Below are 26,563 nucleotides of genomic sequence, written 5' to 3' on the forward strand. Positions count from 1 at the left end.
CCTTTCATCTAAAATATTATAAATATGGAACCATGCAGGCTTCATGCTTCTGGGACACTGTAGAAGGGGCAGTTGAATACTTGCATGTAAAATAACAAATGAAGCTTACTATTGGAACGTGCACGTGCACAAATTTCACATGTGCAATACACCAGAATTGACCATATTCAGTCATAATCTCAGTTAATCTCTGGTGATTCATTTCAGAGTGGAGTTTTTGTACAGTCTTGTACTGTTTCTAAAATGTTCTAGAGATATTGCGATAATATCGTTGTCGTGAATGGTTTTGGTCACGTAATCATGTGACACTTTTGGTTTAGACTTACAGGTAGCACAGAGGGGAAAGGTAGTCAGTTTGACTTATGAACTGCAGCTGTAAAACGTCTCATTGGATCAACAGATGACACTATATGATGCCATTGTGATGTCATTGTGTCATAGACTCGTCACATTCAATCCAAATTTGACTAGTTATTTATATTCATTTGTTTATATAGTCAATCCTGCTGAAATCTGGACTAAATGTGAATGAAACTTATGTTTATGTATTTAGCAGACGCTTTTATCCAAAGCGACTTACACTTACACAAGCGAAACTTACACTTTTGAAATGAATTTAGCCCAGTTTTAGATGTCTTTGGAACATTTTATCAGTCAAAAAGATGCTAAGTGGGATGATAACCCAATAAATTTACACATCCATCGTAATTAGCACTGTATGTCTCCTCAGATTCACCCAGCTTTTAAACGTACGGGACCCAAGAATCTGGTGACAGAATGGGACCCAGCCTGGACCAAAGTGTAGGAAACATTCTCTAGGCTGGGTCTCAGGTCTTGGTTGTTGTGTTTGGGTAGATCTCTTCCTCTTAAAAGCAGGGTCAGAGAAAGAAGGATGAAAGCTGCTAAATGCACAGAGGTCCTTGAAGAATATCTTCTCCAGACATTGGGACGATGGTTCAAACAGCCATGAAAACCCTAAACTTTCTTCAGGTGAAGTCTCTGATTCTGGCCTGGATTTAAACCTCGCAGAACATCTGTGGAGAGACCCAAAAAGACGCCAGTTCAGATGCCTCCCATTTATACGGATGATATTTGAGCGGATCTGCCAGGAAGATCGAAACAAAACGCTCGAATCCAGATGCACTCTGAGACTTTTCCAAGAAAATCCAAAGTTATAACTTTGGGTTTAGGATCTTTAACAAAAAGATCTGAATACATTTGCGAATAAAAGATTGTTTCTGATTTTAATACATGTATTAAATGTAGGTTGTTGAGTGTAGATTGGTGGGTCAAAAGCCAAGTTTATTCACTTTAGATTAAATTCACTCTTTTCTTGTTATAACACAAGTTAATTTTTAATTTTGCTTGAAAAACAATGTCTTCACATATCTATATTGATCATCTCCAGGCAAGACACGTATGGTCATTGTGGTGCGTGAGTGACAAACTTCCTGTGTTTAGTGGAACTTACAGTCGTCTTATGCCGTCAGAGAGCCAAGTCAAAGCTTCACATTAGTTTTTCTGAGAATGAAAAGTAAGTTGAGCCCGTCTCTTTAAACCACACCTCCAGCTGACTATAAATTCCTCCTCTCAGACGGATCGGTGGCAGCCTCACACAAGTAAAGCACACAGGCTCAGACAGGGCATTTTCTCTTTGACTCAGCTATATTTTTCTGTCAATGTTATGTTTATCGTGCCCTTTTCCACAGTGTCTTCAGGCATGGATGAAAGAGGCTTGGCGAAGCCCCAAAATCACTGCAAGACTCTCTGAGAGGACTGTTTGAATTTTTTCAGATAAGAGGGAGAAAGGGGATCTGTGCCAGAGGAGAGAAGATTCAAAGCCAGAGGAAACTATAACAAGATCCAAGACAAAGGACTCAACTTTGTGATGCCGATCAACAAGAACCACTATTCTTTCGTATTGCCAAAAAACTACTTTACTTCTGTTATGTTCAACACTGTTTTGACAAACTACCCAGAGATGACTACAAACTCATCAGTTGACCACTGCAACACACCATCTAACGCCACATATCTAACCCTCTCCTGGCTGATGGTGGGAGAATTTGTTCTGGGTTTACCTCTCAACCTGTCGGTGCTCTACATCTTCATCTTCAGGTATGTGGACACGCAGCCATAATTCACCTGTTTTCTGCCAGTACTTTCAAACATGGTCACAAAGAGGTTGGGAAATCAGATTTTTCTGACATTTAAGCTTCAGCCTGAGTCAGTGAAGTAAAACTGTGATAGAAAAGATAAGCCAGAAGTTTTTTTTTTCTACTTTTAAAGCTGTAAAACTGATGACAAAGGAAAACATAATGATATGCTCTGTGCACTAAAGATCATGAGGGGAACTTTGTGAACAACCCATTTAATTTGTTAGCAGCAAAGTCAAATCTAAATGAACCACGTTCATGAAAAACATTGCGCAACACGTGCAGCTGTAAAGCACTGGGAATTGCCTTGTGTACGAATTGTGCTCTACAAATAAACTTGCCTTGCAGTGTTAAAAACAAACCTGAGGTTTCCTGTATCTGCAGCACACATTTCCATTTACTGGAACATTAAGAGCTGAAATTGCATTTTTGAAAAGATTTGGCCGTAAGAACTGCACTTAGATAAAGAAATATGTTAAATGTTGGCCAATGAGTAACTCTGACAGTGCTGGAATGGCATCCAGAGCTGTCCGGCACAGTGAAGAGGGAGAAGCAGTGGAAATTATGAGCCATTTGGCATATAGATGAATTACACTTGCTTATGAGCTTTTACCGGTGGACCAGTGAGCAAACTGTGCACATGTTCCGTAGATGCGTCAGATGAAATGTTTTGATAAGCTCAGTCATCTGCTAAACTTTCTCACTGCTTCTCTGTGCTTACAGCACTTTTATAAACAGTTAAACAACGGACTTCTGTGAATTGCTTCCTCCATAGATTCAAGTTCTGGAAGAACAAAAGCATCTTCCTGTTCAACATAGTGGTTGCTGATTTTTTGCTGGTGGCCTGCCTGCCGGTCAAGATCTACCATTACCAGCACAACCTGAGGCGCAGCCAGGATAATATGGTTTGTAAAATGATGCTTTTCATGCTGTTCCTCAACCGTGGGGCCAGTATCGCCTTCCTCATCACCCTGTCCCTCGATCGTTACTTCAATGTGGTCCATCTCGGGAGGAGAAACTGCGTGAAAGTGTTGAGGAAGTCTCCTCAGATCTCTGTGGTCATCTGGCTCCTCTTGCTGCCCCTCACCGTCCCCACGATGGTCAAGACTTTTGAGTGCTGCAACAGCCACGGACGTCAAGTGGAAACGCCCTCTCATGATGTGACGGACACCTTCAGAGAGGTACTGACTGATTACGTTGCTTTGTTCTCTCTTCTTGCGTATGTGGTCGTCGCGGTTTCATATTTTCTTCACACATCCTCCCCTGGGCACAGCTCAGGGAGGGAGTGGGCCAATCCAGCACCAGCATCCTCTTTGTAATGAGTGCAGAATGTGGTTTTACATCGTCTCGTTGAAAAATGTCCCTGAAAAGGATGTGGTCTGTATCAATGCTGCCATCACAGACGTGGAAATGAACTTTGCCGAGGGCACTGACACAACCCCATACCATCCCAGACACCTCGAAATAAAGTCAAAGTTTAAAGTGGCATTTATGAATTTGACTCTGTATTCTAGTGCTTCACAAAGGTTTCCCATGCAGCAACAGCTCAGGGGTTGGGCAGCTCATGCTTGCTCCGTTGACCTTTATGCACTGAAATTCCAGCAGATTGCTTGGACTCTTTAATGAGTTTATCCACTGTAGAGGAAGAACTATGACCCTGCAGTCTTCGTTTGATTTTCTCACACATGTGCTAACAAACCGGAGATCCTCTGCCCATCTTTCTCCCTCAAAGTCTTTCATGGAGGCTGATTTTTGTTTACTTAATGAAGATTACCATCACCTGTTGACATTATCCCTGGTCATAGATAACCTACATTCCACTTCTTTCCACTCGTGTTTGAGGCATGAAATGCAAAACTGGATGAACCCAGTATCTTGGGTTCGTACGGTCTGCAATGAAACAAAAGTGAAATTAAACCTGGGAGTCGCTGCCTTATATTTTATAGAATATACTTAGCAAAAATGTTCTTATTTGAGGTTGTATTTAAAGGATAATGTGAAAAAGAGAGTGCGAGTTTGGCGTGTCCAGAGCCAGCAGCCATTAATATAAACCTACAGACTTCCACTAAAGATTGCCTTTCAAGTTACTAATTATTACCTTTGATAGTAAATCTTTCCACTTCCCCTAACTGGCTGCTTACCAGAGGCAACATAAGTACACTTACAGCATTTGAGTTGATTTGTATCTGTCCACATACAGTGTTGACTTAACTGTTTTGATGAGTGATCGATTATCACTCATTTAATGAGTTCAGACCAAAATAAAAGAAATGGGGACTTTGTCGTGGCTTCTGGATAATGTTGTCGGCCTCTTCTTTGCTTAAGAAAATAAGCGTCTTCTGTGAAAGGAACACATCTGGCGTCTATTCAAGATAAGGGCAATAAACAGCAGAAATGTGTCAAAACCACAACTTTAAAATAGTGTTTGAGGGAGTTTTTTTTTATTTTGGGAACTTCTGAAGAAGCTGTGCCATCATGATTAATAATAGTTCTCTTTTTTTTCAGGTCGTCTTCTTCTCTCAGATCATAATCCCCTTCTTCATCCTCGTCTACTGCACGGCTCGCATCGTCAACCGGCTGAGGAAGAAGACTGTTGGGGAGAAGACCAGACTAAGGAGAGCTGTGTTTGTCGTCATGTCTGTGGTCATCGTCTTCTCCATCTGCTTCCTGCCTTGTGCAATAGCCAGAGCGGTGCTGCTGAGCGTGCGGCTGAAAGGGTGGGAGGATGCAGAGAAAATAGCGGTTCAGGTGTACGACAGCCTCATGGTTTTGTCCTACACCGACTGCCTACTGGACCCGCTGGTTTACTGCTTCTGTCATTCAGGCTTTAAAGATGCTTATATATCCACCTTCTGCCCCTCGTTTCTCAAGAAGAGACTGCTGAATTCTGACTTTGGCCTGGGGACTACTACAACAAACTCTGCAGCTAAAACCATTTCCTTGCAGATGATAGAGAAATGATTACACAAATTGTGAGCGTGTCTTGGTAAACTCACACTTGGTAAGCTGCACAGATAACCATTGTTCCACTCACGTAGGTGTTTTTAAACCTACGTCAGAACATTAAATGTTATCTTTTCGAACTGCATCAATTGTCCTTAAAAACGGTCTGTGAGCTTAATCAAATGGGGAAAATATAGCTCATAGATGACCACGTAGTTTCAAGTTAAAGGTTTTAATAACCACAAGACTTCCTTTTGAAAAATTCTTTGCACTTTTTAAATGTGAAATCCTGTCGATGCTCACTGAGATGTCCTCCTTACACATGCGCGGACAGAGCTTTTAAGATGGTTGTTCAACTCAAAGTGTTGCAAACATCAGTGTGGGCGTACAGGGCATTTAAGTGGATTAACAAGGTCATGTTGAGACCCCGTCTGACTGTATTATGCGACTTCTGCCTGATCCGATGCAAAACTCGACAGTCGTGTCTATTTTGATGTGAATGAGTTATTTATTTGGACCCTTGTACATGTTGGTCCATTAATAACCACAAAATATCCAGAGATATAGTAAAAACAGCTGTTTGTCCTCTTGTTAAAACTGTCTGAGCTGTATTTTGGTTTTTGGAAAGCTCTTGTTGGCTACTCAGGAAACCATCTCTGTGTACTAAAAAACATCCGCATCAGCACCATCTCAAACCAACTTGACCCGTTTTTTTTTTTTTGTAAAAATTGGGGTTAAACCACATTATACTGATTAAACATGTTTTAATGATCTTGCAACTTGTTTTGGCCTCTCTCTGGTTTTGTCGATTGCTCATATTTCTTCAAACTTACATAACAGATGTTTAAAAGTGAAAAACCCAGAAAGATTAAATAAACCTTTATGTATTCATGCTGCATATATTTGTGTTGTGGATGATCCAAACTGGATTATGTGTGCGACTACTGATACTGACTGAAAAGATTTGTATATTGCTGCTGTAAATACATAGAATACACTCAAAACTAAGCTGTCTTACCTCTTCCTTTTCTTCCCAAACATACAAAAAGCTGCTTCTTCACATCCTCTAAACGATTCCCTTCAGCATCCAAATATTGACATTGCTGTTCAGCCTCTTGAGGTTCCAATTTCCACCCTTTTGCAGGAAGGTGCTACAGTTTATTCAGGCTGCGTCATCCGTAAAACAGGTAATTTTGAAGCAGCACATTCCCACTTATGAGACCAATTTGATCCTTTTTGACAATTCTGAACCACATTCAAGGTGTGGACCCTGTGCTCTGGGCAGATTATGTGTGGTGCAACAAGAGAGGTGGTTAGTGGCTATCAAGTTGAGGCTAGCAGCAATATCACAGCAACAACAACACAGAATGAAAGTATGACAGCAAAGACAAAACAAACGCTAGAGATATTAAGACAAAACAAACCCTGATTATTACATTATTGCTCGTTCGCTCCCTGCAGATTGGCTCCGTGCCCTGTCTGAATCTTAAAAGCCTGTAATGGCTTAATGGCCCAGCCTGAGCCTGGAAGTAGTTTTATGGGATTTGGGTCATTAGGATACGTGACAAGTGTAGTGTTGGAAACTTGAGAAATAGCAGCACTCCCTCTGCCTCTATTATAATGATCCCAAACCTGGACTCTGCTCTGTTGAAGTTCAGAGTGTTGAAAATGAGTTGCAGAAATAGCCTCAACTCAGTGCTGACAGATTCTTGCACTGGATGCACTGATGGTGGAGTGTGCTGCCCAACACAGACCTGTTCCCAAAGGAGTCTGCTCTGCTACAGTAGAATCTTACAGATTTGTCTCTGAACCACCTCCTATGGATGATCTGGAGAGTTAAACACATTTAAGAGCTTCATCCAGCAACTACCAGGCAGTGCAGTCTGCTTTACTCTCGATGTGAACTGATGCTCTACAGACATCTAGTGGAAAGACAGAAACACAGACTACTTCACTGTATTGCATTGTTTGTGCCCTAACCAAATAAAACTTCCACTCTGGGATCCTCCTTATGAGATAAAAACATGCTGTGATTTATTATAATTAGTTTTTTACTAGAAAAATCCCGTGCCCATAAAACAGCCTGTGTGTTGAAGTGTCTCCACATAAAATACACGAGAAACCTGGTGGGATATTTTATGGTGTTTTTTAAGGTTTGATTGGGATTTGTGAGGAAAGGAGCCTTTTCCATTGAGGGTTTGGTCGCACAGTTTTTGAATAAAAGGCAGTTGGGCAGCTCATGCTTGCTCCGTTGACCTTTATGCACTGAAATTCCAGCAGATTGCTTGGACTCTTTAATGAGTTTATCCACTGTAGAGGAAGAACTATGACCCTCCAGTCTTCATTTGATTTTCTCACACATGTGCTAACAAACCGGAGATCCTCTGCCCATCTTTCTCCCTCAAAGTCTTTCATGGAGGCTGATTTTTGTTTACTTAATGAAGATTACCATCACCTGTTGACATTATCCCTGGTCATAGATAACCTACATTCCACTTTTTTCCACTCGTGTTTGAGGCATGAAATGCAAAACTGGATGAACCCAGTATCTTGGGTTCGTACGGTCTGCAATGAAACAAAAGTGAAATTAAACCTGGGAGTCGCTGCCTTATATTTTATAGAATATACTTACCAAAAATGTTCTTATTTGAGGTTGTATTTAAAGGATAATGTGAAAAAGTGAGTGCGAGTTTGGCGTGTCCAGAGCCAGCAGCCATTTATATAAACCTACAGACTTCCACTAAAGATTGCCTTTCAAGTTACTAATTATTACCTTTGATAGTAAATCTTTCCACTTCCCCTAACTGGCTGCTTACCAGAGGCAACATAAGTACACTTACAGCATTTGAGTTGATTTGTATCTGTCCACATACAGTGTTGACTTAACTGTTTTGATGAGTGATCGATTATCACTCATTTAATGAGTTTAGACCAAAATAAAAGAAATGGGGACTTTGTCGTGGCTTCTGGATAATGTTGTCGGCCTCTTCTTTGCTTAAGAAAATAAGCGTCTTCTGTGAAAGGAACACATCTGGCGTCTATTCAAGATAAGGGCAATAAATAGCAGAAATGTGTCAAAACCACAACTTTAAAATAGTGTTTGAGGGAGTTTTTTTTATTTTGGGAACTTCTGAAGAAGCTGTGCCATCATGATTAATAATAGTTCTCTTTTTTTTCAGGTCGTCTTCTTCTCTCAGATCATAATCCCCTTCTTCATCCTCGTCTACTGCACGGCTCGCATCGTCAACCGGCTGAGGAAGAAGACTGTCGGGGAGAAGACCAGACTAAGGAGAGCTGTGTTTGTCGTCATGTCTGTGGTCATCGTCTTCTCCATCTGCTTCCTGCCTTGTGCAATAGCCAGAGCGGTGCTGCTGAGCGTGCGGCTGAAAGGGTGGGAGGATGCAGAGAAAATAGCGGTTCAGGTGTACGACAGCCTCATGGTTTTGTCCTACACCGACTGCCTACTGGACCCGCTGGTTTACTGCTTCTGTCATTCAGGCTTTAAAGATGCTTATATATCCACCTTCTGCCCCTCGTTTCTCAAGAAGAGACTGCTGAATTCTGACTTTGGCCTGGGGACTACTACAACAAACTCTGCAGCTAAAACCATTTCCTTGCAGATGATAGAGAAATGATTACACAAATTGTGAGCGTGTCTTGGTAAACTCACACTTGGTAAGCTGCACAGATAACCATTGTTCCACTCACGTAGGTGTTTTTAAACCTACGTCAGAACATTAAATGTTATCTTTTCGAACTGCATCAATTGTCCTTAAAAACGGTCTGTGAGCTTAATCAAATGGGGAAAATATAGCTCATAGATGACCACGTAGTTTCAAGTTAAAGGTTTTAATAACCACAAGAGACTTTCTTTTGAAAAATTCTTTGCACTTTTTAAATGTGAAATCCTGTCGATGCTCACTGAGATGTCCTCCTTACACATGCGCGGACAGAGCTTTTAAGATGGTTGTTCAACTCAAAGTGTTGCAAACATCAGTGTGGGCGTACAGGGCATTTAAGTAGATTAACAAGGTCATGTTGAGACCCCGTCTGACTGTATTATGCGACTTCTGCCTGATCCGATGCAAAACTCGACAGTCGTGTCTATTTTGATGTGAATGAGTTATTTATTTGGACCCTTGTACATGTTGGTCCTTTGATAACCACAAAATATCCAGAGATATAGTAAAAACAGCTGTTTGTCCTCTTGTTAAAACTGTCTGAGCTGTATTTTGGTTTTTGGAAAGCTCTTGTTGGCTACTCAGGAAACCATCTCTGTGTACTAAAAAACATCCGCATCAGCACCATCTCAAACCAACTTGACCCAGTTTTTTTTTTTTTTTTTTTTTTTTAAATTGGGGTTAAACCACATTATACTGATTAAACATGTTTTAATGATCTTGCAACTTGTTTTGGCCTCTCTCTGGTTTTGTCGATTGCTCATATTTCTTCAAACTTACATAATGTTTAAAAGTGAAAAACCCAGAAAGATTAAATAAACCTTTATGTATTCATGCTGCATATATTTGTGTTGTGGATGATCCAAACTGGATTATGTGTGCGACTACTGATACTGACTGAAAAGATTTGTATATTGCTGCTGTAAATACATAGAATACACTCAAAACTAAGCTGTCTTACCTCTTCCTTTTCTTCCCAAACATACAAAAAGCTGCTTCTTCACATCCTCTAAACGATTCCCTTCAGCATCCAAATATTGACATTGCTGTTCAGCCTCTTGAGGTTCCAATTTCCACCCTTTTGCAGGAAGGTGCTACAGTTTATTCAGGCTGCGTCATCTGTAAAACAGGTCATTTTGAAGCAGCACATTCCCACTTATGAGACCAATTTGATCCTTTTTGACAATTCTGAACCACATTCAAGGTGTGGACCCTGTGCTCTGGGCAGATTATGTGTGGTGCAACAAGAGAGGTGGTTAGTGGCTATCAAGTTGAGGCTAGCAGCAATATCACAGCAACAACAACACAGAATGAAAGTATGACAGCAAAGACAAAACAAACGCTAGAGATATTAAGACAAAACAAACCCTGATTATTACATTATTGCTCATTCGCTCCCTGCAGATTGGCTCCGTGCCCTGTCTGAATCTTAAAAGCCTGTAATGGCTTAATGGCCCAGCCTGAGCCTGGAAGCAGTTTTATGGGATTTGGGTCATTAGGATACGTGACAAGTGTAGTGTTGGAAACTTGAGAAATAGCAGCACTCCCTCTGCCTCTATTATAATGATCCCAAACCTGGACTCTGCTCTGTTGAAGTTCAGAGTGTTGAAAATGAGTTGCAGAAATAGCCTCAACTCAGTGCTGACAGATTCTTGCACTGGATGCACTGATGGTGGAGTGTGCTGCCCAACACAGACCTGTTCCCAAAGGAGTCTGCTCTGCTACAGTAGAATCTTACAGATTTGTCTCTGAACCACCTCCTATGGATGATCTGGAGAGTTAAACACATTTAAGAGCTTCATCCAGCAACTACCAGGCAGTGCAGTCTGCTTTACTCTCGATGTGAACTGATGCTCTACAGACATCTAGTGGAAAGACAGAAACACAGACTACTTCACTGTATTGCATTGTTTATGCCCTAACCAAATAAAACTTCCACTCTGGGATCCTCCTTATGAGATAAAAACATGCTGTGATTTATTATAATTAGTTTTTTACTAGAAAAATCCCGTGCCCATAAAACAACCTGTGTGTTGAAGTGTCTCCACATAAAATACACGAGAAACCTGGTGGGATATTTTATGGTGTTTTTAAAGGTTTAATTGGGATTTGTGAGGAAAGAAGCCTTTTCCATTGAGGGTTTGGTCGCACAGTTTTTGAATAAAAGGCAGCTGGACGACAGGCTTCTTCACTTCTGAGAGATGGAGGAGCAGTTTCAGGCTCATAACTGCTGTTGAGAGATTCCCACTCCGGCAGTTGAAGTCATGCGTTACAAAACCAACCTGTCAATCCTGTGTGTTATTAACTTGCCCGAACGTGCAATGTTTCGGTTGAGTCAATGTGTGAGAGACTGGGAAACTGCCTGAGCAGAAGGAGTCATATTTGAGGTCACCTCCTTTGTTTGAACTTCATTTCACCCGTTTAACTCCGACATCATCCATAACTCCTCTCTCATACCGTGTGCCTTCCCTGTACAGGGGGCTGAGTTGGAGGAGTTTCTCAGACAGTTTTCTCCAAACGAAATGGAAACAGTTCCAACTCTTTTCATCTTCAGGTTTCTTAGCCAACTCCACCAAGGTTCAGTTTGGGTATCAACATGTTTTAGGTGCTTCCCTTTCTTCTTTCCTCATCCCTGGCAGAGACAGTCTCATCCCAGTGATGTAGTGTTCTGATGACCGTTTATGATCCAGTGGGCTAAGGTTTCAGGCCAGCATTTCATCTTGTGCGTCCTCCCTTGTGAGATTTTTCTGCTCATAAAGTTGCCTCCATTTATTGTGTTTGGATTTTGAACCAGTAGCTTGGCGTTTCCCTGCAATTACAGAGATCTGCTTTCTATTTCCTCCACGTAGCAAATGGCCACAGCACTGACCCGTTTTTGTCTAAACAGACTTCTATTTAAGCCTCTTAATGGAAGAGGACATCTGACCTTTAAACAAGAGACCGCCGGTTCCAATCTTACACAGTATTTCACTTTTCCACTTTGCTCCCACTCACAAATAGTACGAGGTAGTTCTCCATATGTAAAGGTTATATTTAAATATTTCCTAAAAGAATACATGGTTGGGGTTCACAACCAGGATTCACATGATGACACAAAACTACTGCCTTGCAAAAGGTGGTTCACAATCTTTAAGCCTGATAAATGAACGTATGTATTGGATAAATACACTTTTTGGCACTCTGAATATACACTCCGTGCTTTGAGTGGTCAGTTAGGCCAGAAAAGAGCTATACAAGTACAGTCCAATTATTTTGACCACTTTCTCGCTGGGCTTAAACAACAATTACTTGTTAGGGGGGAGGAAACGAATGTTCTAGTTAAAACACATTCTTTACAATGCAACCCTCACCTTCATGGACACCATTTTTACAAATCAAGAGGTCACATGTGCTTCAAGCACGATTATAGGTCGTGTTGACGTATGAGAACGTATTTTAGGAGAGGATCAGTCTCAACAGTGAAAATTAATGTTAATTAATTAACACAGAACGCTCAAACTGTAGAAGCAGCTCCTAAATGTATGTCTCAGTCCATTTCTACGCCTCAATCAAATGCTGGACATGCGTTCACGTGTCTATTGCATGTCACAAAGAAGAGTTTTTAGCATAATTCTGGCTTATAAATTAGCAGATCATTTATTCAGCTGATTCACAATGAGGCCCCGCCTCCTTTCTCCTTTTCCTGCTTCTTTCTGCTCCTTTTTCCACCAAGTTTGGCCACTTTCAGCCAAACTAAATAAAATCTGAGGATGTCACAGTGGACAGAGGTAGAGGGTATTACTTGTAAGATAGCGCTCCCATCCCAGCATGCAACACAACACACTTTTACATTCTCTATTGCAAGTTAAATATGACAATAGGGCTTAATTTAAAAAAGTAATCTGTCCTTCAGTAAACAAGCTTAAATAAAGAGTTAAAGTTTCAATTACATTCATGCTTCTTGATTAAGAGGCGCTTTCATCCAGAGTGGAGGCAGTCGCTATATTAACCGATGGAGACAGCTTCATCAGGGCTCTGTGAGAAGGTGGTATAAGAGAAAGAGTTGGAAAACTCTTTCTCTTAAAAACTGAATTAATAATGCAGCGCAATGAGAATTTAATGTTGCCTAGCAAGACTAAAAGATTAAAACGAATGGAAGTTCAGTAAGTGGTCATTTCAGGTAGCTGTGCTTTACTGAAGAGTTATTTTCATGCAAGTTTGATTATTTCCTCTCCAAGTCAGAGGCATGTTCTACACCTTTTACTTCACAACAGTTACTTTAAAATACTAAAATTTATAAATGCCAATTAAAAAAGATTACTTATAAATGTAAATACCTGTACATAGACGTAATCATAAGCTGAAACTGTCATTTAACATAAAATGATTTTAGTTAATTTAATTATAGACATTTTTGAATGGGAAAAAAGCCAAATTCTACCATTAAAATAGTTCAATGTGTCATATTGGTGTCAGAGGATTCAAACTCAGGCTCACAGAAAAGAAGTGGCTGAAGAAAAAAAGACAACTTGGGCAATTCCAAAATACTGCAAGGTGTCTAAAAATAGAAACCTGGAAATATAAAGACAAGCAAGGCAGGAAAATAATGACTCTTAGCACACTAAGTAAACGAAAGTAACAAAGAGGATGTGGTTAAGAAAAAAACCCCAGGAGTATAAATACTTGGGGCAGAAAATGACTAACAAAGCAGGTGTGGCTATCAGTGATCAGGGAGAGCTGAAAGGAACACTAACTGACAAAAACAAGGATACAAAACGTGTATTTTCAAGGCTTCTGACAGCACAAACCAGTCAGAACCATGTTTAGCTGCTGCTTAAACATGAGTGGATTGATACTTTAACTTTACTTTACCTTGAACCAGCAACTTAACTTATGATGTCATCCTAAATCTTTCTGTGAGGCTGTAAGTTGCAACGTGTCAAAGGTCGTTACCTGGAGTATAAAGTCAAATGAGAAACAAAGAACACATTTGTTTAATTCTACGTTTATATTCTCTGAACATATCACAGATGTATTTTGGGCCTAAACTGCTCTGGGATTTGTAAACCATCAGTAGGCTTTTAAAGTCTATTCTGTGACTGACTGGAAGCCAGAGTAAAGATTTTAACACTGGTGTGATGTGTTCAGATCTCCTATCAGGACATTATAAAGATCATCAGATCCTCATCAGGTCTAAAATGAGGTAAATACAGCCTCAGATAAACAAAAACATATTACACTCAGGAAGCTGTGCTAAGTGGTGGTCGCCTCACAGCGAGAGGGTTCCAGGTGCAATTCCCACCCGGGGCCTTTCTGTGTGGAGTTCTCCCCCGTTAATGCGTGGCTTCCTCCCACCGTCCAAAAACATGCACGTTAGGTTAATTGGTGACTAAGTGTCCCTAGGAGTGTGGTTGTTTGTCTCTGTGTGGCCCTGTGATGGACTGGCGACCTGTCCAGGGTCCAGGGTCGCCCAATGACTGCTGGGATAGGCTCCAGCCCCCCCGCGACCCAACTGACAGATTAAATGGGTAAAGAAAATGGATGGATGGATATTCCACTGATTCTATATTCTCTGAGAGTGTGCTGCCACCTACTGTACCGGAGTGTGTGACGTCGGGCTCCCAAAAAATTAATAAACAAATATGAAAACATAGAAAATTTAAGAATAAAACACTTAAAGACAGCTTTGTAGCACTCCATCAAGTCCTCACTTGTCCCAATAATCTATTTTAAATCCCATTCTCGTCCTGTTTCGTATATTTTATTACACAAAATGTTCCTCCTTAAATTGCACCTCCTTATTACAAAGTAAGATCGAATGGAGCAACCTGTTAGCATCAGCTTAATGATCAGAGACACCCATTATGTTCTGCCCTCTCCAGCTCTGGCTTGGAGAGGATCCAGCAACCCTCAAATACATCTGGTTTTGGTTTAAGGCCACTCTTACTGCTTTATCAGCAGTTAAGAGGATAAATGGCAGCCAGGAGCAGCTAACCTGTTAATACACCTGGTTAACTGTTCATCATCAGTAAGTGTGAGCGCCACTATAAAAGACATCAGCAGTGATCTTAGAGAAACAATTGTTGATGCCCATCAAACTGGGAAGGGTTATAAAACTTTAAAAAGCCATTTCCAAACTGCAACAAACCCGAGAGCTTCAGGCCTCAGTTAAATATTGAAGTTATAGAATTAGAAAAAGACGGAAGGGTTGCAGGAGAAAGCCTCTTCTCTCTAAAAAAAAACCAGGACATGTTATTCTTTGAAGGTTATAACAGGTCTTAAGTGTATCAATCTCATCTTTTTGACTTTTTATTTTGGCTCATTTTCACAGATCTGTGCTCAGATCCTAGAAAAACCACAGGATGGCAGTATAAGCAAATACTTAAACCAGGGACAACGTATGAATTCAGGAACAAGAAGTCGTTTTCAGTCGAATGGAGGATGCTGATGAAGACGGTGTGTTTGCTCATGTGCAGCATGACATTATTTTTTCTGAAATATGATTATTTTTTGCACTAAGAGAACCACTCTTTCTTAAAAAAAAGAGAGATATTTAATTGAATAACATGATTAAAAGTTGGGGCCATGACGCTGAAAAAGGTGAATAGAATTAGCATGTTTCAGTGGTTTTTATACAAGAAAAAGCGTATATCACTCGAGTTCTTATTAAGGAAAAAGTGTAGAGGTCGACAGAAATGTTCTAGAAATTCACACAACTCAGTTATTGTACAATCGTCTGTGAAATTAGATCATTGTCATTAGATTAGATCATCTGAATATTTTTGAATAATAACATCAAATCTACCATGTAAAATCCTCACAATTGTGAGATAATTCATTTTAAACATTGTTTTCCAAACAAACATGATTACTTTCATGTGTTAACTAATCTTAAACCTTTTCTAAGGTTTGTTAACTAAACAAACGTGAGATTAACATGTATGAAGTGGCTGTTTTGAGATAATGTTGCTCTTTTAATAAAAAAATGCACCCAGTTCAGCTGCTGGCATCCTGTATGTAATGCACAAAAGCTGAGAATCCATCTATGGATAGTCCCAGGAGAGGTAAACATCAACTTTACCAAATAAAACATATTTAAAATGATTAAATTCCTTTTTGGAAGCATTATTAGGTCTGAAGTTGCAAACATGAGCAAACATTTTAGGTTAGACTTTAAATAGAAATGGAAAATCTGCACAAAATCTTAAACATTAACAGCTCATTTCCAAAAATAGTGGTGAGATTTGGCTTCCCAAAGCTGGACGAGCTGTGTTCCTGCAGCCTGCATCATGGAGGTAATCCAACCCAGCAGAGATCCAAGGTGGCGCTCTGCCATTTCCAAAGAGACCCATCTCCTCCTTCTTTTGCTTTGTGATGCTGATGCCAAGCTTTGGAGGGCCTGGCACTGGATACCTGTCCTCCTGCTGGTGTGTGTGTACGTTCACATGCTGTACCATCAAAACACACACATATAGTGTACAAAAACACACATGCTTGGAGATTAACAGAGATGACAGATGAGGCACTGGCTGGAACATCACTTCAGGCAAAGATCAGAGGAAAGAGGTCATTCTCAAACTGGCCCTGAAACACAAAATGCACACACAAAAGAGCAAAAACAAACGGCAGATTTCCCTGACTGCAGTTTCAGTGGGAGAGTTAAGAGTTTAAAGACGTAATCTTGACTTAAAAAAAAGGATCAAAAACAGCATAAATGATATGCTCAGCTCTAATAAACGCGACCCAAACTCTTGGAGCGACTCTGAATGTGTCTTGGTTGCTGCTGCCAAACCGATTGATTTCAGAGGCTCAAAAACCGGTGAAATGCTGAGATATTCTCACCCAAACGTCTACAGAACTCATTTATTGCTTCCTCACAAGTGCAGCTAAATAAGCTGCAGAGCCCCAACGAGCAGGTGCCCAGGAATGGTTCCTGCATGAAACATTCAGGTTGTCATATGTCTGAGACTGTAGGAGGTGCTCCGCAGATTCAAGGCAGATGTCCTCATTCCAAGCATCGATGGCTGCTTTCACACATGACCACATTAAAACCATTGTATCAATATGTCAGCATGGTTAAAAACATTATTTTTAGCCAAGAAAAACGCCCCAATGACTAATATCATACTATATAAATACATTACAATCACATACATCGATGTAAAAATGCATTATTTTCTTTGTTCTACCATCAGAAATGCTAATGACCAAAACAGTTGCTTCTTTTCTGTCAACTGACAAAATTGCTCCATAAACTCATACTATAATTACACCTCGACATTGTATTTTAAAAGGTATGAGCGACTAAAACTGTCAGATAAATGAGGTGCAATAAAAGAAGACAATGTTTCTTGTTGACATGTAGTGGAGGTGAATCGTTAAGTGGCACGAAAAGACCCCGTAAAGAAACTCAAAAGTGTTTGTGACAATAACCCGGTTATGCAGAGGAGCATCTGAACGCACATAACAAAAAGGGGTCGAGAAAGTGACATTCAAATTAACTGAAATGTTCTCAACAGTCACCAAATCTCAGGCCGAGCACCTGGGATGTGGTGAAAAAGGAGGAATTCTGCCAACGTTATGGGCCGAAGTCTAAGGGAAATGTTTCCAACACCTCCCTGAAAATATGCCCCAAAGAAGGGGCTCTGAAGGAAAAACTGGGTTCAATGTGCTGTGAGCAGAGCGAACGATCTGAACTTGTTCCTGTGAAGCTTCATGCAGGCATTTTCTGATGCTTTTGCAGGGAGATTTTTTTAAATGAGGCTCGAATTCTTCATCTTCTTTCAAACTGAGTGTTTAGCGTTGGGTTATACTAATATGTCCAGAAGCCAGAAAACACGCAATAATTCAAACTTCAGAGGATGTTTTATTTGTTCTCAAACAGCATCAGTTTCAAAGCAAGCAGCTCTTATTCTTCTCCAAAGAAAACTCTTCAACAAAAACCTTATTTTTAAGTGCAACATTCATCTAAAAGCCCCGTCCATTTACATGTGGCACAGAGCTGAATGTCTGATTCCACACACCTGTAAAACAGGTAAGTATAAGCCTTTTTTTAAAAGTGCTGTGCTGCTCCACTTTATCTATTCACCAATTATCAGTTAGCAGAAAGCTGAGACTGCCTTTAAATTGCAGTTTACTTTGAAAGTAGAACAGAAAAACAGATAGCTGCATAAAAAGGCTACTGATGCTTTTCAGATTTTAAAACCCAAAGATTTCTGCATTTGTGGATGTCAACAGCGTCCTTGCAGGACAGATTAGAGGTTGGCCATCTAGGCTTTTTTGTTGATTCCGATTGGACAGGTGACACCGGTCCCTCCCAGGCCACAGTATCCATTTGGGTTTTTACTCAGGTACTGCTGGTGGTAGTCCTCAGCATAGTAGAACGGCTTGGCCTCAGTAATTTCTGTGGTGATCGCACCAAAACCTTCCTCTGCAAGTACCTGAAAGAAGCAGAAGAAATAAACAAAGTATGTAAAAAGTTGGCTCACAAATCGTCGTTTCCGGACGACTGAATGTGCACAAAAAAGAGATTATATCATTTGTACAAATCAAATATTACCAAATGACTCTTGAAAGATCTTGAACTTATTGAACTTGAAATAAAAAAAAGTATTAAACAGTGAATTTTCTCAGCTTTATGTATATTTTGAGATGAAGAAATGAAGAATTAAAACATCTCGCACAGTAATCTTGACATCAAAGGAGACATGTATTTAAACCAGCTTCACCACAAGAATCATTTAACTTTCAGCTGAATTAATCTCATCAATACCTTAGTCTAAAGCAGCTATCAGCATCTTAAATGTGTGAGGTGTCCACGCAGAACGTCGCACACTGTCGGTGTATCAGTTACCGATGACACCTTCTCCTCCTTGTGATAAAAATGACCAAACCAGATGGTGTGTGGGTAAATTAAAAGACAAAGAGAAGACGCTGATGAAACTTTCATTTGTGACGAAGGCTGTTCTGGTGCTTTTAGAAGGCAAGTTTACAGCAAAGCGTCTTTTTTGATCATCTCACGGATGGAGGAGGAGATAAATGTGGTTTGACACTGACACGTTTAGCCTTTTATCTGCAAGGCTGCTCTTCTTCCTCTACAAAGAAATGCTTTAAACCCAAAGCTCTGAACCCACTGCACCAGGTTTGTGGTTATTATCCTGTTGGTCACCCTCAATGGTTAATAAACAGAGCGATGAATCTGTTTTTCTGTCTCAACCCAGGATCATCATAATCATCAGTGTGATAACTCAGAAATGATTAACACACAGTATCATCAATCATCTCCTCATCTCCTCAGAATTAGATAAACCTTTTTGAAGGCTGTTAAATGACATTACTGTGATGCAAACAGAGGGATCAGTGGGAGAAAGTTACCAAACGCAGCAGAAATTGGCTAAAAATAACTTAAATTAACATAAATTAGGATGTTAAGAAAACAGTTTGGTACCAGGTTAAAGTCTGACAGCAGGGTGTGTGTGGAGTAGAAAATGCAGGCGTTTCTAACTGTATGCAGATATTTAGCATTTGAGCCAGATAATCAGCAAATGATCAACAGCAGTGCAGAGCCGGCCGAACATAAGGATAAAACCCCTCAAACTTATCTTAGCAGCTCCACTTAGCCCTCGAACATTCAAGCTGAAAGCTTAAAATCAGTTTATATCAACAGCATGTCATCTCGATGTCAACATCCTGAAATGTTGCAGTAGTTCCACAGAGGCCGCGTAAGCTAGCATAATGACTGGTTAACCCGTAATGTTCGTTATGGCAGCAGCTATGTTCACTCGCCACTCATTCTGTCAAGTCTGTTTGCAAACTATTCAAACAAAACGTCAGGTTTCTGATAGAGGGACAGCACTGGAAAGATATACATCAGTATTTCTTATGGTGAATGTTCATTTGTCTGAAACAGCGCGTGTACTGGGTTTACCTAACGGTGGTCACTGATCAGGGATGTTAACCACATTTCTGGATGTTTTCAGATACACACCAAGCTGTATACCTGCTACCAGGAGCGATATGAGTGAATGTAAACATGTCAAGCTTCCCAAAACCAAGCTAACATACATGATAATACAGTTAAGGTTCATAAACACTCAACTAGACTCAAATGAGCCTCGGCACTCCATCCATGCTTCAAATTTGCATCTTTTAGTAAAAACAGTGACGTTTAAGAGTAGATCAACACATCCCAGCTCCCTATAAAGCTGCTCTTATTCACGTTTTTTTACATTTTCTCTTTTATTATAAAGTTGTGATTAAAATCAGATTATGTGTCAACTCGTGGTCGCTTAAGGCATTTTCAGACTGTCGCTCTAATAAAATGCTGATTTCATAACTGCTGCGTCATCTGGCAAAATCCCCATTCAAGTCATTTAAAGACAGCATCTGTGAAGTGATTTCAGATATACTGACAGGAAGGATGATCGAAGTTAGAAGCAGCAGAGAGTCATGAATATTTACTCACATGTCCGATTCTGCAACATACTTCAGTCCATAACTAGTCCCTCGTGTGCACGTATGCTGGGAGAAGGATGTTGGTCCATTAAATGCCCAGGTGGAACTCGAACAGTGGCTTTTTTAACAGTGATGATGAACATACTGCAGGAATGCTTAATGGGGTAAATCCTGTCCAAATTCTTTTAAGTGCACATATTAAGTTAATTTACAGGCTCATCATTTTATTTCGGGGATAAACTCGAATATGTTTTCATGAATTCCTGTGACTATTTTTCTCATGATGGACATTTCTGCTTCACCTCTTGTCACCATCTCTCTGAAACACGTTTAGCTCTTTAAGGCTCCACTCCTGGAGGACCCAGTCTGCTCTAATTGGTCAGTTTATGGTAAAAAAAAATGGTGGAAAGCAGACTTGAGGTTGAGCAAAACAAGTCACTCGGAAGGCCTTATACGAACCCCAGGAATTTAAGGCTGGACTTCAAATGAGGCACTTAATTTGGGAGATTCAACAGGAGAGAATGACTCCCTTTGTTGCTGTTTACTTTAGGCTTTGTAACTTTACAGACTTTAAACATGTACAGAAAAGCTTATTAATACACTGAAGGTGAAGGAAAAATCAAATGCATGATGAAATAATCCAGAATACAATATTAATCCAAAGAAAACAGATTTTGCTTTAAAAACTCAAACCCTATGCTGGATTAGGTATCATCAGCCCCTTTTTTAAATGCATTTCTTGCATCATATCGAAAGCAGCTCTTTTGTCCTGACAGCACCTCGTGTTTGAACTCTTCAGGGAAATAAGTTCATTTTTAGTGCAAAAAAACTTTGCTCAGTAATTTCACACATGGTGGCTCTAATACTTAGTAAGAGGTAATTATTTTATAACCAGTTTAACTTAATTAAAGTCAGCACACGAAGGCTTTAAAAAAGATGCCATCAAACGAACCCAGAGGGGCCGAGAAGCTTTTAAAGCAGAAAATAACAACGAGGCAAAAGACATAAAAGCTGTAACGTTGGTGAGTTCAGTTTTCAGTTGACTCCCCGCAGCTTATTCAACACTTTGTGTGAGGACTCCTCATCACGACTGCAGTGACACCACAGGCTGTTTGGAGTAAGTAAGGTGGAGGTAGAGCACGGCAGTTAGACTGGGATTCGCTTTTCTGATGCAAACGCTTTCATTTTAAGGCTGTTCAGTTAAATTTTACACTTAAACAAGATGTCAGCAGGCTGAGTTACACACTCACACAGGGAGGGAAGACAATACAAGCAACACACATGGGGGGGGGGGAATCACACAGAAGGACCCGAGTCCGAAGACTCATGACACCACATAGGTTTATCTGTGCTGTATCTATACTTTTTAAACACAAACAGCAAAAATCGTTCTTAGCAAAGAAATTATGTTCAAGAGAAGTTATAAAGTATAAAAAATCTGGATGACAGAAACTAAAGGCTGCTTCAGATGAACATCTGAACTGAAATCACCTCCCATAGAAAATAAGATGATGTGCACATGTCATTGGAAACACCTATCGTGCAGAGATGTGATTGACTATAAATCGGTCACTGATCAATCATAGAAAGCCATCTTTTACAGCTTGAGTGATGTCATCAGGAGGGATGTAAATGAAGAAAGCAAAACCATTAAAGTATCATCCCAGCCGGCCTGTATGACTCCATTCTTCTCGTCTGCGTTGCAGGAGTTTCAGTGAAAGTGAGAGTGGCGAGATCTCCCCACAGAATTACAGATGTGTTACATCAACTGACTTCTCAAGATGCACCGACTGAAATTACTGAGTCTGTCTCAGATTTTCTTTTGGAGAACTATAATCGACTGAAAATAAAATATTTTTTGCTTTAATTCAACATTCAACTTAAAAAATATTAGATTTTAATTCAACTTTGACAATTTTTCCAAAACTAGGCTGCGCCAAACTGCTCAAGTGCATTTGTAGGAACATCTTTCGACCTAAAAAAACCACCCCTGAACTCATTGGAAATGGAGAACAATGCACCAGATAATACATAAACATGACTTATACAACGCTGTGTGTGTCTGTGGCTGTAACTGCACCAATGGTGCATTTACTGACCAGAAAAGCAGCAGCTGATCGAGCTGAAAATCAGCCGATCATCAGTGCTTTCCCAATAACTCTGATCACCAACGAAAGAAACTCAACAAACTGGCACAGTCACACTTTGGGTAAACTGCTGCGTTGGGATCTATTCGATTAGATTCACTTCAATTCAAACATTTTGTTTGTACGAGAGGGGGAATTTATAAAGAAAGCAGAGAAGTATGATAAAGAGAAAAAAACATACCGATTAAACAGGATTTAGTGCAATGAGACAGAATGAGCTGCAATAAATAAATAGCAGCAAAAAGAGTGAACAGGACTGAGATATCAGTGCAAGTCATGTAATGACTGATATAGAGCATAATATAGCAATAGATAGCAGCAGTAGTAATATCCAGAGCATTGTGGAAGTGTACAGATCCCTTTGAGCATCAGAGCTGATCTGTGCACGAAATGGTGGAGAGTCGATCTAACATGAAGCCGTACATCAAGTTTGAAGCTCTGAACTAAAACCAAAATGCAACCTCAATCTCTGAGACTTTTCAATGCTCTCTTTCCATGATCTGCTGGATGAATCTGGCTTCACTGTCAAGGGCAACGCCAGTTCAGTCGCAGGTATTTCATAAAGACGAAGAGGATTACGAGTGTTAATTTGAGATAAGAAATCTTGGCTGTCTACAGCTTGCTTTGGGTTAAAAATATGTTTACTGTGATACTTAAAATGGCAGCAGTTCCCCATTACACTGCAGTAGTGGCATCTTCATTGTCCCTCCTGTTTTTCAACGTTTCACTGCATCAGTTTGTGTTAGTCCCAATGCTGTGCTAGCAGCTCGCTATAAATGCATAATTCACGTCCATTAATTTGCATGTCAGAGAAGTAGATTGCTCATTTGGAATGCAAATACCTCGACTCCTCTGGTAAAGCAGGAAAACGTGAACAACGCTGATAAGTACCCACGAGACAGAGAGGGCAATGAAAAACTGGAACAATGAAGAGGTGAAGCTACCATGTTGAAGGCACACGAGAGGAATCCACAGACAAAGAGGAAAAGAAGAAGGAAAAAGGAAAGAAAAGCTGCAGTTTTATGTTTTAAAAGTGGATATGAGGATGTTGATGAAAAGAAAATGTAACCAGAGAGGCGCATCAAGAGAGAAGAGGTGCTAGAACAATGAGAGCACACTGCTTTAGCACCCCTGCTTGCACCCACAGGCCGAGCAGACATTATTACATTAAGCAAACAACCATGTACGCACACACATACACACAGCTCCCACTACCTGCCATTTTAGATGCAGTGCACACCCTAATGATGGGTAGGAGGCAAGAAAAGAAAAGGGAGGCTCCTTTCATACTGCAGACAACCACCAGCAGCCTGCAAGGTAATTTTCTGTAGTGCTAATGTACCTTTCACACACACACACACACACACACACACACACACACACACACACACACACACACACACACACACACACACACACACACACACACACACACACACACACACACACACACACACACACACACACACACACACACACACACACACACACACACACCAAATTCCCCAATCATGCTCTGCTCGAACAATACGATCAAGCCAGGCTGCGAAGCAAACACGGTCAACACCATGACACCAGTTTGACTCTTTTCTCCCCTCTTATCTCCCTCCATCAGCAGGCCTGGCCCAAACTTCCGCTTGTATTTCAGCGTTTTTGCCCCCCCGATCAATATCTTTTTATGGCTGCATGGTAAAATGTGGCTGTAAAGAAGGATGAGAGGGCATCTGACTCAGATAAATTCAGGTAGAGCCAGCTCTGGCATGTCCTGGGAAAATTCTCTGTGCTCATTTTCAGCGGGTCTGGATTAAAGGAGAGGAGGATAGCTGACAGAAGCAACTGCATACAGAGACAAAGAGATTTCTGGGAGCTGAAATTCATAAATATTTTGACACAAAACGAGCCAAGTTAAAATGTGGAGGTTAATGTGTTGAAACGATGCATCGACTCTCAAAAGAAAAGATGGAAAAACACTGAAATATTCACATTCTCATCTTTTCTGAGAGGGGAAATGCTCAAATTTAAACATTTGGAAGCTTTGTGCCAAATTGAGATATAGCGGGCTTCAGCCAAAATATTAAATTATTAAAGACCATTAAAAATGATGCAAAATCTGAACAAACCTTCAGTGTACGTACACGAGTGTGAGCGTTACTTTTGTAACTGAAGCAATTTTTGTGGTGGACAGATTTAAGACCCAGATGGTTTGGCAGGGAGTGTGTTCGCTACAGGCCAAGTTCTCACACACACAAGCACGTACATGAACACACGTGCACACACAGATGGGAGGGGGTGGGGGAGCCAATCTGGTGAGAGAAAAATGAGAGGAAACAAAATGTAAGAGTGATTTTTGAGGAAGACGTAGTGGTTAAATGGAGGGAATCTATCCTTCGACCAAACGTCTCACTGCACAGGACAGATTTACCTTCAAAGTCACGAAGAAATTGTGTATCCATGACGATGACATGAGAAAACCTCTGGCCTTAATGAGTGTGGATGGGGTCTGCTAATGTCACGGCGCTCAGTCTGTTGCGTTACTGCAACCCGTGAGTGCGAGGGGAAAAAAATTGGCCTCGTCACCCCAAATCTTTTGTGCGAATTTCACAGCTGGGACGTTCTCATTAATTCACGCATAAAGAACCCACTGCAGCAACCGCGTGTAAAGTCGACGCCTAACGCCTAACGTTTTCACCGTTTCAGCTGAAAATAGAAAGAATTCCAGCTGAAAGATGTGATTGGTTGGTGTATCTGTTCAAAAGGGGAAAACAGTGGAAAAGGTGTGTGCCAATCATCTGTGAGGCCCGGGGTTTATTGATTATATTCGACTCATCGATACGCTGTAAGCCATTAAACGACTGCAGTGTTCCGACTAAGTGTGAATGCAACAAAGGAAAAGAGCTTTTAAAGGTACAGTGTGGAGTCTTTGAGGTAGCTCTCCAGTCACCAGTTCCCCTCCGGTGCGTCTTAGAACTGTTCAGTCCAGCTCATCATAGGCTTAAAACCACCCAAAGACTATTGTGATCGACTCGCAAACTAGCTATTTTCCCCGAATCAGAGATGATTAGTGCAGCCAAACTATTCTCCAGCTGACAGTTCTGTGTCGTTAGGTATGTCTGTGCCAAACTCCGTACCCTGTTGGCTGTGATAAGAGGCATTTTGCACCAAATGGTGATAGTTCTGGTTTGCAAACGCAAATCTGAGCTGTGCTTTCATCAGGAAGAGGAAGAAAGACATAGAAAACAAAAGATTAGTATCGTTTGGAAACCTTAAAATAGGCCCAAACCGTGAAAGATCTGCCAATTAAAACACATCATACATCATAGTTTCACCAGTACAGGTCTTTACTTTTAGTAGTTCTTTATATTTGATGCTTTTTGTCAGCATTTTATCTTGAAACGTTCGTCTATTCCAATTATAACAAAACTCCTTAGAGAGGAAAAACAATGGAAAAGGTCAACAAACCAAAACCTTCATTGCACATAAATGTCTGCTCACAATCCCTGAGATTACATTCTAAAAGCTGGGAGCTTAAAAATATAAAGTTTTTCGTTGTTTTTCTCGTCATGATTCAGTGTTTCCTACAAACAAACTGCATCTGTAGCACAACTGTCGCTCCTTTCTCTTTTCAGCTCTGTAGGTTTATGAGGCAGCAAAGTTTTTAGCCGTATGTAAAAGCATGTTCTGGTAAATCAGTTTTTCACATCGATGCCGTCACACCACCTTCAAGATGACCATCATTAGGAGGACAGACCACATAATTAGAGGCAAAAGCTGGAGTGATCTGATTTAAGTGAAAATATTGCCCATCTGCACCAAGATTCACATCAAAGGTGTAGACAAGTGGAGTCTAAACTCTTCGTAGCCTGAATGTGATCCGGGTTTTGTTTCCGTTTCTTTCGAACGACCTCCGAAGACAGCAAACACCTAAGTGTAACCTCCTTAATCTGGATCCCAGCTGAGCATGTGTGTGCATTTCAGCTGCTGCTTCTTCTTCCTCGGGCCCTGAAACATCTTGTCCACACAACAAGTTGAAGAAGATGAATTTGTTGATGAAGAAAACTTCTGGAAAAACAAGCTGCTGAAGGAAACTGGTGCACAAATGTTCCCTGATAGGAAATCGACCTTCAATGGGCTTTAAGCTTAAAGAATTTCACTTTAATACAATATAGTATTTCAGCACTTTCAGAGTGTCACAACAACTCTTCAC

The 26,563-nt window shown here is 40.5% G+C and overlaps 2 protein-coding genes across 3 annotated transcripts in view; one reads left to right on the forward strand and one right to left on the reverse strand.

Annotated features, from left to right (window-relative positions):
- Window positions 1-1,619: 1,619 nt before the first annotated feature.
- LOC140266996 (12-(S)-hydroxy-5,8,10,14-eicosatetraenoic acid receptor-like) lies at window positions 1,620-5,117 on the forward strand. The gene is made up of 3 exons (XM_072362146.1): window positions 1,620-2,118; window positions 2,932-3,337; window positions 4,662-5,117. The coding sequence occupies exons 1-3, from the start codon at window positions 1,889-1,891 to the stop codon at window positions 5,115-5,117; spliced, it is 1,092 nt and encodes a 363-aa protein (XP_072218247.1). The 5' UTR covers window positions 1,620-1,888.
- Window positions 5,118-17,604: 12,487 nt separating this feature from the next.
- The window catches only part of msraa (methionine sulfoxide reductase Aa), a 37,121-nt gene continuing 28,162 nt past the window's right edge, over window positions 17,605-26,563 (reverse strand). For both annotated transcript variants that reach the window (XM_072362562.1, XM_072362561.1), the window contains one exon: window positions 17,605-18,198. In XM_072362562.1, coding sequence (XP_072218663.1) covers window positions 18,028-18,198 — 171 coding nt within the window. In that variant the 3' untranslated portion in view covers window positions 17,605-18,027. The remainder of the gene's footprint in view (window positions 18,199-26,563) is intronic.

This window comes from Leuresthes tenuis, unplaced genomic scaffold, assembly GCF_036924035.1.
Source record: "Leuresthes tenuis unplaced genomic scaffold, fLeuTen1.0.hap1 SCAF_13, whole genome shotgun sequence".
In the NCBI taxonomy this organism is placed as follows: Eukaryota; Metazoa; Chordata; class Actinopteri; order Atheriniformes; family Atherinopsidae; genus Leuresthes; species Leuresthes tenuis.

What these genes read in the sequence shown, in the direction of transcription:
- LOC140266996 (XM_072362146.1), top strand. Translation starts at nt 1,889, where the DNA reads ATGCCGATCAACAAGAACCACTATTCTTTCGTATTGCCAAAAAACTAC. An exon ending in CTCTACATCTTCATCTTCAG is followed by an intron (nt 2,119 to 2,931) that starts GTATGTGGACAC and finishes CTTCCTCCATAG; the next exon opens with ATTCAAGTTCTGGAAGAACA. An exon ending in TGACGGACACCTTCAGAGAG is followed by an intron (nt 3,338 to 4,661) that starts GTACTGACTGAT and finishes CTTTTTTTTCAG; the next exon opens with GTCGTCTTCTTCTCTCAGAT.